The sequence below is a fragment of the Bacillus rossius genome, chromosome 11, assembly GCF_032445375.1.
Source record: "Bacillus rossius redtenbacheri isolate Brsri chromosome 11, Brsri_v3, whole genome shotgun sequence".
Classification (NCBI taxonomy): domain Eukaryota; kingdom Metazoa; phylum Arthropoda; class Insecta; order Phasmatodea; family Bacillidae; genus Bacillus; species Bacillus rossius.
This window is the reverse complement of record NC_086338.1, coordinates 32,777,877-32,792,039: the sequence shown is the minus strand read 5'-3', so window position 1 is coordinate 32,792,039 and position 14,163 is coordinate 32,777,877. Positions and strand designations below refer to the sequence as shown.

Genomic DNA, 14,163 nt, shown 5'->3' with positions numbered 1-14,163 from the left:
GAATTATGAAATATATTACTTTGTTTCCATTTATTTTTATTATGGCTCGTCGAAAACAAGATCGTTAGAGATGAACACATGCAAGTAAGACAAATATAAGGGAAGAATTAGCCATGGACTATAGTAAAGAACCAGCCATTTCAGTATTTTCCTTGTATTATTGTGGAAATCAAGGCAACCTTAAATCTGTATAATGGACCGACAAAATTTGAACTTGGGTGCACCCAAATGCGAGTCCAGTATTTTTTCTTTATGCTAGGTGAAATAGGTTATAGGATGGTAAAAATTTAGAGAAATACCTTGCTTAGCGTGTTTCTGGAGGAGTAAACTTCCACAAACAACGAAGGAGGCTGTTAAGATACTGGTACAAGATAAGTGTGATGGAGAGCTAAGGATACTCTAGCAAACTGCATACTCGTAAGTCTCACATCAGTTGCTGAAAAAGTTAGTAGAAATATAAGGAACAGGTTTGGGGGTAGGTATGAGAGACCACTTGGTTTTAAAAATGGGTATTCAAATGAGTCCCAACTGGTAAACTTGCTGGAGTACTCTGCATCCTGACTTGTAACAACTTCATTGATTTTGAAACGCCACAGTATAAGGGTCTTGTATGCAAAGTTGACAAGGAAAGTTGAGGGATCAGTGTACGGCAATTGATAAGAAATGTCCACATTATAGGACAGTGTATGACACTTCGGAGGAGTTTGGAAAAGGTTGGTAACATTTCGGTTAAAGTAAGGCAATAAGGGATTTAGGAAAATAAATATAAGGATTCTTTGGGTTGTTAGTTGATTGTGTGATATGTGGAGAAGCACTGGCTGTGCTTCGGCAAGTAATGTGCGGCAGTTATGAAAAGGGGTTACAGAGAATTTAAATCCCAGGAGAGTTTACGGAAAGTATTATTTGGGTAATACATATGGAGAAGATGAATGTACCGAGAATCACCAGGATAAGGGCAAGTAGGCCAGGAATGGGAGGAAGCCAGATATTTCGAAATAGGTGTACATCAACATGGCATGAACTATCGATCAATGATGGTGTATGATGCTGCAATTTGGGTTCAATACACAATGGTGTTCGAAACAGAAATAGAATATAGTTTTATCACTGTGAGAAGGGAAGTGCACGAGAATAGGTGGAGAACACAAGGGCGAGTATTTAATTAGGCCATGGAACCAACGTACAAGATGGAATAGACTTTTAAAGAACAGGTGGCAGTTGGGAAGTCTGGTGAGAATATATCGTGATAGTGGTATGATAAGATGGCATAGAGATGTATCTACTAATATGTAACACAATTCGTAAAGTCATAACTCTCTCTCTCGCTCGCTCGCAACCACCTAATGTTAGTGGACATAGTGCTTTAAAATAATTTGCCAAAAATATATTAAATCACAAGGAACCATGTTGTCACGAAAAAAAAGGTAGACATGAACAATAACATTTAATTGCTTTGCAGCAACACATAAATAACAAATAACAAATCTGGCACAATATGAGACCACTACAAAGTATTTTATCTGAAAACCATTCCATTGATCTCAAGCTTACTGTTACGGTTACTGATTACTTTTATTGTCAGTGCGCGATTGTTGTAGCACATGTTATTACTGTTACATAAAATGATAAAGTATAATGGAGTTTAAGTGAACTTTGATAGCCAACTGCTGTGATGTAAATACCAAGCTATAAAATTTTGACACATACAGAAGAATATTAAGATGACCATCTAGAATTTAAGAATTTGTAAAAAAATTTAATTTTATGTACAAAATGCCAATGATGTAGGCAGGAGTAATGTTTAACAATGCAATATTTATATATGTTTGTCATTACAATGAATAGTGTATATAATAGCTATATATATTAGCAAGATGAACTTTTGTTGGTGATTCTGTTCCTGTCGCATGTAAGCTTGTGTAAGGCATCTTGACCATGATAGTATGATTTGAAGTGTAATGTTTACAACACTGCACGTAATCCCGGCACACATTTCCAACACATTCTCCATGATTATGGTTCTGCGAAAAACATGAATGCGTTGACAGTCACTAATAAGAGCAAACACAATTTGGAAGACAATCAGTTAAACTTCTCATTAATAATCAAAATAGTCACGGAAGCAAAACTTACTGGCCTTATTTTCAGTCATGCTCGTAACATTATGCAATATTAACTATAACTTCGCAAAAGTTTTAAACAAAATTCATACAAATTAGGCAGTTTAATCTACACCATCTTTCAGACTATACGTAGTCTTCCACAATTTGTTGGCCAATACTGCGAGCATATTTAGACAAATTCAATTATTACACCGTATTTTTATCATGTATTAAACTTAAAGAATACTTGGTAAAAAGCAAGTTTACAAATATTTTAGGAAAGAACAAACACCACAATATATTGCTATCGAATTAATTTTCTAGCCACCATGTGGTGTTGAGTTTTTCTTGGTTACTTGCTTCAGAAATACATTCTGCACAAGAATTTAGCCAACAGTCTCAACATAATATAGGAACTAGTATGATGACCTAAATTTTGCCAATAACGCATTCGCCTTTCATGTAAGTCCTGCACCATACTGGTAAATTTGTGGGTTACCACTTAATTGGATACTCGCTTTCTCAGATTGATCAAATCATCACTTCAATAGTGACCATGTTTTATGTTCTAGTAGCACATTCATTATAACTTTTTTTTTCTTCAAATTCAAACGAAATATGTGTATTTTAACACTAAGAAAAAACACATTTGGTACCAGTACTGAGGAATGTGAGAAAATTTAGTTCAGTTCACTACAAATTGTCGAGAAGCATGCACGAGATATTTGCTATTTATGGAATAAAACTAAAATTAACATCACTGGCTCATGTATTTCCATAAAATGTCGTTTCATGTTTAAGCCATTCTTTTAGTTATTTGGCTATTTAGGATTCAGCCAAATATTTTACTAAAATAATGATGATATCCGTTGGCAGTATGTAAAAGTAGAGGAAACCCCCAGCCTCTCTTAAGCTGTCAGTAACAGTCTGGTTATGCGATTAGTAGAGAGAGGACGAGCATCGTCCCGATGGAGTGAGGCTGTCCGAGGAATCCTAGCAGCAGGGCGGAGCCAAGCATTTTCGCAGGAATTTTTTTTTGACATCGAAACAGTACTGCCCTCGCAGCAGAACAGTCGTCCATGATGTCACAGGCACTCCCATCCTCCCTTCAGCTGTCGCCGGGGAGGTTTAAGATGTTGATGGTAGGAGTACCCTAGCTAGAACATTTCTGAAAGACGAGAGTTAGAGTAGGGCTACTCATTAGCCACGTGCCCTGATAGAATGTTTATAATTCTCGTACAAGTGGCACATCTGTGGAATTGTTGCAAGGGAGATACGAGTTGTGGTTGGCTGGATATGCCTTTTTTAGAATTTTCTGAAGGGGGATAAAAAAAAGCATGGTGATGTGACTGGCGCACTTGTGCGAACACTCGGGGGGTGGGGATCTCGCCGAGGCACGGGGAGCTACTCTTGGCCCAGAAGCAGGAGTCACACTTGGTCGGAGCCGTCCTGATCGTCTCCGGAGCCGGGCTCGCCCAGCAAGGGGCTGCCGTCCTCGGTGCCGCCGGCGGACCCGTGCCACCGCCTGTTGCCCCCGGAGGAGGGCCGGGGCGCCGGGGGCAGCAGCGGTCCCGGCGGGGCGACCCCGGAGGGCGTGGTGGGGGCGGAGCGCGGCAGCCAGTGGCGGTGCCCCGCAGCTGCCGCCGGGGCGCGCCGCTTGGGGCTCAAAGGCAGCTGCTGGATCTTGTCGAGGATCTCGCGGATCTCCTGCGTGGGCGATGTGGCCTGGGGCGGAGACCCCCCGCCCGCCAGGCTGCTCACGTCCGAGCCGGTCGTCGACAGCGCCGTCGCCGACACGAAGCTCTGCGGCGGGGGAGGCGGCGCGGGCACCGGCAGGCTCTCCGAGGGCTCCGTCAGCCCGTCCAGGCTGGACGAGTAAGGAGGCGGCACCACGCAGTTCGCCTGGTCGCGCCGTCAAACACGATACACATCCATACAACCATCCACCACCGTCTTAACCCTTAAATGGATACAGGGGTAACTTGTTACCCCACACAATTATTATTACCAAGGTAACTTTCACATCCTGAAGTTGGTAACACTGAGTGTCCCAGTATTACAGCTAGTAGTTAAATAGTTCCTGTTGCTCTCTGATAAATGGGAAAAAAAAGAGTGTTGGGGTATCAAGTTACCCCTGTATATGTTTGTGTGTGTAAAATTCCAGCAGTTTAAGTTTTTTATTTTTATTTATGGCGAGTAAAAGGCCTGTGAATGTCTTGGACCCAGACTTTGAAATAACTGTGCAACAATGGCTGAATGAAGTGGACTCGGATGAAGACGAAAATGAAAGTGATTGTGAGGACAATGTGGAAATCGTATCCGAACACGATGATCAAATTTCGGACGTAGAAAATTCTTACACAAAAGACAGTGAAAATGCCAACAATGTCGTCATCGCCCGGAATGGATTCAAGTGGAGTAAACTGGCGCCGCCTTTATCTAAAACTATATGTCACAACTTACTTCTGAGATTGCCAGGTGTTGTTGGACAAGCTAGAAACGTAGATAGTGAACTGAAAGCATGGAAAGTGTTGTTTGATTAAGCTATGGTTGTAATGTATACTAACCAAGAAATATAAAGACAGAAACTGAGGTACAAAGAAGAGACAAGGTATGTAGATGTCACCGATTTCAGTGAAATACTCGCTGTAATAGGACTTCTGTATGTATCAGGAGCTCGGAAAGACTCACATTTTTCTACTAGTGAAATGTTTTCTAAACAGGGTCCAAAAATCTATAGAGCTATTATGAGTGAAACACGATTCAAGTTCTTGCTTTCATGTCTAAGATTTGACGATAAAGAGAGCCGAAATCGAGAAGACAAATTTTCACCAATACGTGAGCTTTGGGATTTATAAAGCACTGTACAGAGTGCTATGTTCCACATGCATATTGCACAGTTGATTAACATTTGTTGGGATTCAGAGGCAACTGTCCGTTTAGAGTGTACATACCTTCTAAACCACATAAATATGGCATCAAGATTAACACCATGTGCGATAGTAGGACATATTACATGGTTAGTGCAATGCCTTACATAGGCAAAGAAGAGCGACTTTCACAAGAGCCTGCAGCCAGTCAAATTGTGAAACAATTGACTACATCTATCCATGGAACAAACAGAAATATAACGATGTACAATTATTTCACATCCATTTCTTTGGCGGACGACATGTTGAAAAAACATGGTCTTACAATCGTGGGCACCTTGCGCCACAACAAAAAAGAAATTCCAGCTAGCTTCTTACCAGATAGAAAGAAGGCTGTTTTTCTGTCGCAATTTGCATTTTGTGAGAAAAAAACGCTCGTCTCGTTCACTCCTAAGCGCTCCAAATCTGTTATTTTGCTTTCTACAATGCATTCAACTAAGTCTGTCAATGAGGATACAAAAAAACCAGAGATCATCGAGTTTTATAACTCTACGAAGAGTGGTGTTGACACTTTTGACCAATTGGTTCACAACTATTCAGTAGCACGTCGAACAAGAAGATGGCTACTAAGATATTTTTTTGGCATGTTGGATCAGGCAGGCATAAACTCGAACATTCTATTCAATCTAACCACAAAGCCAAAGAAGCCCATAAGAAAAGTGTTTCTGAATCAGCTTGGTTTACAGCTGGCTATGTCCCATAAGGTGAATCGCCTTTCAAAAAATTGCCTCAAGAGCTCAAGAAAGATATTGAACATATTTTAGAAGTTGACAAAGAGATAACACCAATGGTACCCACAAAAAAAAACAAAGTCTCCAAGGTGTCATTTGTGTGATAGAAGTAAAGACCGCAAAACAAAAATTTATTGTGCAAAGTGTACTAAGCCTATATGCACACTTGCACAGATCACAGAGTAGATGTCTGCTCTTTATGTAATAAATAATGTCAGTTTGGTTACAAAGGGAATGTTTTTTGAACTATAAAAAAGTTGCCTAGGAATGCAGCTGATTTGCAGCTGGCTAGGCCCCCATACAGTGAATCACATTAAAAAAAAATGTGACCTGAAGAGCTGAAGAAAAGATTTCGAAAATATTTTGGAAGTGGACAAACAGGTTACGCCCGTGGTACCCACAAAAACGCAAAGTCTTCAAGGTGTTATTTTTGTGATTATAAGTAAAGAAGGCCAAACAGAAATATATTCTAAAAAAATGTGCTAAACTTGTGTATAATGTGTGATAAGCCCATGTGCACGAAAAAAAGTAGATGTCTGTCTGTCCCGCAACAAATAATTATCAAGCTGATTTAAGACTCTATTGTGTGCTGTAGTTATTTTTTATGTTGGTAGTACATGTCTACACATGTTGTAAATGATATTCGGAGTAAAATTTCAGAATTGGTACATATTTCTGATACTTATAAAACTGGGGTAATAAGTTACCCCATGTATACTTAAGAGTATGCAACAAACATGTATCCACTTAAGGGTTAACAACACAGCCCTAACAAATGTGTCATACCATCGTGGTACTCACAAGCATTTTTTTTGAAGTTATACTTCTTTAGGGCGCGTTTTGGAGAAAAAAATTAATGAGAGTGAATTTGTACGATGCGCGCGAACCAAGCAATAAAATACATTGAAAATTGAAAATGAGACTTTTAAAACAAATACACAATCTTAACAATTAATTTTGCAAACTTTGTAGGCATCAAAGTGTATTGAGTTGACATACATTTTTTAGTAATTCTTATGATCAATTTATTATACCTATTGGGACTTTTGAGAGCAATAAATTACCTTCAGAAAGCCACAAAAAAAAACCCTCCCTCTCTGACAAAGGGGTCCCAAAACTGGGCACACCCAACAAATAAAACCTGGAGACGCATGCCTGACACCCGCTTCCAAGTGAAGGGAAGGGGGTTTTCTGTTTGTGTGCTCTGGTAGAGCGCCTCACCTCGTTTGTAGCGCTGCAAAGAAAACTTGAGCTCAGGGAGTCAGCTGTGCTGGTTGCAGACAGAGAACCTGGAAGTAAACATCGTTTTTTTTACAAATATATTTTTCCAGTTTTAATCTTGTTGCTTTTATCTTATGACATCCTTAAGCACCTGCGTTGTTGTCTGGTTTCCACGAAAGATGACCACGTAAAAAAAAATCATGGGGTTTTTACATAAAATTGTTCAGAGAGAGTGCATCCCGTTGAAGAAATATCAAAGACGGTTCAACAGGAGGAGGACAAGTACATATTTTACAGTAGATATTTAAGTAACTATATGGGAAGCTGTGCAAGGGCGTATGCTACTTAAAACAGAAAATTGTGGGGTGGGAGGATGTTTGGAATCTGACAGAAGGGGAGCTTTTACCGGAATTCAACCTCTTTGACGGGGGTGGATGGTTCATGGGGCATACAATAATAAATAATGACAAAATAAAAAGAAAACATTATTTTCAATGTATTTAATATTTTAAATAATTTTTCTCCACTTCAGAAGGGGGGCAGTTTTTTTCCCTGTACACTACTCACATGAAATTGTGTTTAAAACGAGTTAAGATAGGTTTTTTTTCACACCCGTGTCTATTGTCAGAAGTGTACCTGGAATTTCATTTCGGGAGGGAATACAATTACTCTGTCTGCTGTTTGCTTTCAAATCCCTTTCAATTTGTTGGTGGGAATGATTGATTATTGTCATTAGTAATGTTATTATTATATGTTTATTTTTTAAGTAAAATTTGCAATGAAAATTTATAATGTGGCATTACTTACTTAATTAGTAAATTTTTGACACTAAATAATCGATTAAAATAATAAAAATATTAATAATTTAAATGATAAATTCTAAATATTAATGTTAGTAAAAATAAAGGATAACTCTAATTTATATTTAATTGTTTGTGATATATATTATAGGATTATTCCCATATATTTTACTAGAACAAAACACATAACAATAACTTTATCTTTAGAGTTACTTTTATTATTGTGTTTTATATTAACCTAGATTTTTGGATGATTAAAATATACAGAAAAATTATTTCCACATCACACCAACAAATACACCTAAAGTACTCATATAATCATCATCATCACCATCATCGTCGTCGTCATCATCAACAACTGCTACCAGCCTGTGGCTGGGTCAGCAAAGCTTCCATCTTCCTCTGTCACTCCACTAATCCTTCTCCTTCACTTGTTTCATTCTTCTCCTCTTTCCTGTACTCTTTTCTTTATATGTTCTTCCCACCTTCTCCTTGGTCTTCCTTGGGACCTTCTTCCTGTGTACTTCGAATCCATCATTTTCCTAGGCAGCCTCTATTTTCCCTTTCTCTGGACATGGCCATACCATTTTTTTTTCAGAGATCTAATTCAAGTCCTGTACTCCTGCTCTTTCTTGCACTGTCTCACTTAACTAATACTGTCTCGCCTCGTAACTGCCAAAACACTACTGAAAAACCTGATCTTACCAGCATCTCTCAAGTCTATAGTCCAAATCTCTGCGTGTATGTTCCATTCCAGACAGTTATTTTATGTTTACGTTCTACACGGTTAAACTTGTAGACGTTTTGAGTGGCTTAACTTTCACTAAATTAAAAAAAAATGCATCGCATACTTTTTGCATAATTAGCTGCCACAGTTACATTTTTAACGTTTTTGTGGAATATGGATAAGGAGAATGAAATATATGTAGAATATAAAACTGGAAATTTTTATGTTTAAAGTCAATTTTACTGGCTGCTACGGGATATGGTTAAATTTATTTCAGAAAAAAAATATTTAAAACCACATGTCCTTTTAAAATTTAGAGTTTTATGATTTAAAGGCTAAATAAAATTAAATTTTTTTTGTCTGTAAAAATTAAAAACTATACCTACATACCACGCAGTGGCTACCAGCATTGCCTTTAGCCCTTCAAAAAAAGGTTCAGTTATTTATTTTATTTAGTTCTCTTTATTCATACTGCACAAAAATGTTAAAAATTCAACTTTTCCAGCGATCTATGCAAAAATAATTCAATATATTATATTATTATTATTATTTTGTTGTTGAAGTTCGATCACTCAAGAAAAGTACACAAACGTAAAAATAAAATAATGACCTGAAGCGGGATATAAACCCATAAGTAGAGAAAAGATTTAATGGTTTTATTTTTAGGCCAATTTCGTTCTTAAAACTGAGGTTTTTGGTGTTATTGTTTTTTTTTTGTTTTTTTTTTTTACAAGCGCTGTTCTGTAGTTCTTACTCCACTTAAATAGGGGTAGAATTTATATGCAGTAATTTCACGTTAAAATAATGTTTAGTAAATTGGTCTAGACACCTACATTCCTACAATAAAAAATTCTCAAGCATTTATGGTTTGAATTTGTTTTGAATTGAGATCCACAATAAAACAAACGAAACTAATTTTTCTGATTCGTGCACTTTAGTACTTTTTTGTCCAGAAATAACGACATTCTCTTGAATTTCAAACATTAAAATGTTATTTTATTATTATTTGAGTTAATTTTTGGTTAAATGCTACTTTATCCCATGATATAGCTAGCATGTTGGTACCTACTACACGGTGTATTACTTTGCATTTCGGTGTTATGCTGTGTTTTGACATGCTTTTCGGTGTTATTTCGGTTTTATCACCGTACTAACTGCCCGACCCGGCTTCGCACGGCTATACTAATGGGAAAAAATTAAGCCACATCTCCCATTTACAGTAATGGTAAATAATAAAAAATTCAGTGAAAATTTATTACAATGCTGTATAATGTACCGGAGAGAAAATGAATAGCACCGATGGTTTCCCGACTCGTGCACGCAACGTACAACTGATGTACGTACCCGTACTTTGCTACGGCAGTCTACAGGCAGATCACTCTTGCGCCGCTCATTATACATGCCCCTCCTTGTGGGTACGCCACTGCCGCGCGATGCCCGTTGCCATGGAGACGCAGAAGGCATGAACAATGCAAAATCCTGTTCTCATGCAGACAAAGTACCCACTGTTGTCTGGTTTTAACCACCCATGGGATCTAATTTTCGGAAAATGTCATCCTGCGTAACATAAGGAACATTACTGTGAAGTTTCAAGTCTGTAAAATATATATACTTGAAAAAAAAGGGCAATTTTTGATATTTAAAGTACCCGCAAAATTTCAACGGTGATGAGGACTGCACTAACAATGAAATAGTCGTTGCCATAGAGACGAATGAAGCATCAACAAAGCAACAGCCGTTGCCATGGTGATTTCCTACCAAAAACTAGAAATATTTATATATTACGCCCCCAAAACTCCCCTTGGGATCGGATTTCCGCAGAATCCGTTCTTAGTGAGCGTCTACATCACAAAATGAGTAACTATGCTAAATTTCAAGTCAATCGGGTGTACAGTTTTAGAGATCTCGTGATGAGTGAGTTAGTGAGTGGTATTTCGCTTTATATATATATATATATATATATATATATATATACACACACACACAACACACAAAAGTCCTTGTTAGAATTGTAACGGGAGAGGAAAATTATTGATGGTCCGAAAAATAAAAATTAATTAAAAATAATAAAAATAATTCTAGTAAAAGAAAAAACAAATTAAACACAGAGAAAGAAAAAACATTAGTTTAGGTTTGCGATTTAAAGTGATAAAAAGTATTTAAATACTAATTGAACTCTTATGAGGGTACTGATTGCTTCGTTGTTAATATCACACGGGTGTTTTTTACTTGTATGGGAAAATTAAGAATGATAAGGCATCTAGTGCGTGGCAACAATGTTAATAGGCAATATGAAATAAACTTCTAGCACCTGTGGCATTGTCAACACACACTTCGTACGTGTACTGCATGTTGTATCTAACCCCCTCCAGCGCATTTGATTCTAAATTGGACTTTTAGTAAGTATCCCTAATGTTATTGATAATATAATATAGCCCATAGCCTTCCTCGATAAATGTACTATCCAACACTGAAAGAATTTTTCAAACCGGACCAGTGGTTCCTGAGATTAGCGCGTTCAAACAAACAAACTCTTCAGCTTTATAACATTAGTATAGATAAGCCTGTCCCTACACACAAGTGACTACGGGCACACATAGAAGGTACGGTAAAACACTTTCTTGCATCCTCCCACACCTGCAGTACTGCTGGAACGGGACTCTCACAAAACTTGTTTGCATCTTATAGAGGTGCTTTCGTTGCTTAGAATAACATAATACAGAATTTTCTAAGTTATGACAGTTCCAAGTTGTGTGTTTATAAGTTACATGTTTATTTATAAGTTAAGTCAGTTTAAAATTATGTATTTCAAAGTTATGATAGTTCTAGTTTATGATTTTCTGAGTTACGGCGTTTGTAAGTTGTGTGTTTCGAAGTAAATTATGACAATTTTAAGATATGTGTATTTTTCTATATTTGTAAGTTATGACAGCTCTAAGTTGTGTGTTCATAAGTTATGTAAGTTTTAAATTATGTATTTCATAGTTCTGATAGTTCTAGGTTATGATTTTCTATGTTTTTTTTTTTCGAAGTAAATTATGACAATTTTAAGTTATGTGTGTTGTTCTATAGTTGTAAGTTATGACAGTTCTAAGATGTGTGTTTATAAGTTATGGCAGTTTTAAATTGTGTATTTCAAAGTTATGGTAGTTCTAAGTTGAGTGTTGCGAAGTAAATGACGACAATGAGTGTTGTGAGTAGTGCGGTCGTGGCGGTTCTGCCGCAGCTGCCGGCACTCACCCACGGGCCGCACGATGTAGTTGCGGAAGTACTGCACCATGAGGTAGGAGCCGGCGGCGGGCGGCTTGCCCGAGTCGCCGTAGCTGATGACGAGCGGGTAGAGGTCTGGCTTGGCGGTCACCTCGGCGTAGGGCGGCGGCGCGCGGCAGCGGCTGTAGTGCGGCGCGTGCGGCGGCGGCGGGCAGCACGAGTGCGACGAGCGCCGCCCGGAGCTCGCCTCATCGTCCTCGTCCTCATCGTCCTCGTCGTCGTCCTCCCCCGCCGCGCGGTCCCGGTCCGCGCGCCAGCAGCGCCGCCCGCCCGGCCGCCAGCGCCGCCACAGGCTGCAGCAGCCCACGCACGACAGCACGGCGAACAGCACCAGGAACCTGCGGCGACCGCGCGGTCCGACCACACGTGCTGCTGCGTCGTCCGCCGGCGGCCATTTTACATCTTTCCACGTCCGCCATTTTGTTTTCCGCCATCTCGCCGAGGACAGAAATCTATTTCATCAATTATTATTACAACAAGTGATTTTTTTTTTTTTATGATTTTTGAAATTTTTCCTGAATTTATAGCTTAATAATTATAGATTTTCAATATGGCGGCAAAGATGGCAAACTATTTTTTTTTACCAAATATTTAATTTAAATAATTTTTTTATGAATTTTAGAAATATTACCGCTTGTTTCGGATAATAATTACGGATTTTCAAGATGGCGGAAAAACAAAATGGTGGTACGTTACATCATCTAAACTGGCCGCTGGGATCCTGATCATAAGGCATCGAGAGGCGAACACGCAGGAACAATGCCGGTTCCTCACGATTGGTAAGCCGTAACTGAGTAGGCCACCAAGCCGTAGTCCCATGCGAAATACATCGCGCCCGAGCGTCCATTTATGCACGACTATGAATACAGCTCTCTCCAAGAAGTATAGAAGTAAACAGATTTCACTCCCAGGTGAAACATAAAGCATTTCTCTCTCTCTCTCTCTCTCTCTCTCTCTCTCTCTCTCTCTCTCTCTCTCTCTGAAATCGGCTACTAACGATTCTGACACTACAAACCACACAGAATAAAGCAAAAAAAAAAATGGTTTTATACAGGAATACATCAGAATATACATAGGTTGTTTACCTAATTCTTCCGGTTCAAGATATATAACCGATTAATACATGTATACGTTTTAGTACCATTTTGTCGAATTTGTATTTTCTTGGTTTCATATTCATAACATAAAAATTAAGGATTTTCATAAGATTTGAAAGAGATGGACGGTGGCGTTCGTTGATGATCTAAAAGAATTTGTGAGTCTTAACTATAGTAAAAATTTTATTCCCTTTGTCACATTACCGCTTGAAACGTTTCTCTGGTGACTATGCAAGCATGGTCGACGAAAGTACTTACAATGCTATTAAGAGGCTTGAAATACGTGGTGCCCCATTGGGGTTGACTAATCGCACAGGTATTAGGGGTGCGGAAGAGTTGCAATGGTAGAGGGGTAGGGGCTTTGAATATATATACTGTATAGAAGTCGCGAGTGGATAGGATTTACTCTACGTTTTTCAGAAGCGTATGAAGAGCAGCTTGGGAACTTCACCGCTGCAGTGCGCTGCCGTAACGCCCTGTGTCGTCTTAGTTGTTATTTACACGTTAGAGCGCAGCCCTGTCGCCCGCTGTCATTCCCCGCACCCCCCACCCATCATTCACTGCAGCTCAAGGTCGTTCAACGGGAGGGGGAAGGGGTGTTTGAAGAGTTCGACACTTCTCCGCTAGGGACCACCACAAGTCGATTCCCTAGAGATGGTGGCGATTGCGGCGGTGAATTAACCAACTACCTCAAAACCGTATTAGAAATTTTAACCTGGGCTGGCGACTTCTATACAGTATATATATTCAAAGGTAGGGGGCAGGTATACTGGCTACGTCAGAGGCGCGCGCGCTTGGGACACATCACTCCTGGACTGACAAGGAAGGGCAGAGGGGTTGGGTGAGTGGGTGGGGAGGGGAGTGCTGTGTGTAGTAAATACAGCAGATGGTTGAAAGCAAGCTTCGGTTTGATGCTAACAACGTGTATGTTATTCGGGAGATTACTCGACTGCAATCGGGCGAGTGTAGAGATTTGTGGTACCTCTACACCCATACATTTAATCAACATTTCCATAGATGTGGTCCCCTGCCACTTTATGCCCTGTGTGAGACTCACCATCGTCAGGAACCGACCCTTCATTGCCACTGGTTGGAATTTGTGAGTGTTTGTTTATATTCAGTTGTGTTTAACTTTTTGTCTAGATTATGTATATTTTATGTTTTTTTTTGTATATATTTTTTAGATTGGTATTAATAAATAATTTAAATTTAGCTAAATACTTAAATATCTTAAAATTCTCCCCTCGATGTATTAATTAAAATATACAGTTTCAAAGAGAAGGAA

At 39.0% G+C, this 14,163-nt stretch overlaps 1 protein-coding gene across 2 annotated transcripts in view; it reads right to left on the bottom strand.

Moving 5' to 3' along the window:
• Positions 1–1,427: 1,427 nt before the first annotated feature.
• The window catches only part of LOC134536768 (uncharacterized), a 35,452-nt gene continuing 22,716 nt past the window's right edge, over positions 1,428–14,163 (bottom strand). For both annotated transcript variants that reach the window (XM_063376679.1, XM_063376680.1), the window contains exons 4-6: positions 11,752–12,119; positions 6,985–7,052; positions 1,428–4,004 (exon numbers count right to left, since the gene is read on the bottom strand). In XM_063376679.1, coding sequence (XP_063232749.1) covers positions 3,531–4,004; positions 6,985–7,052; positions 11,752–12,119 — 910 coding nt within the window. In that variant the 3' untranslated portion in view covers positions 1,428–3,530. The remainder of the gene's footprint in view (positions 4,005–6,984; positions 7,053–11,751; positions 12,120–14,163) is intronic.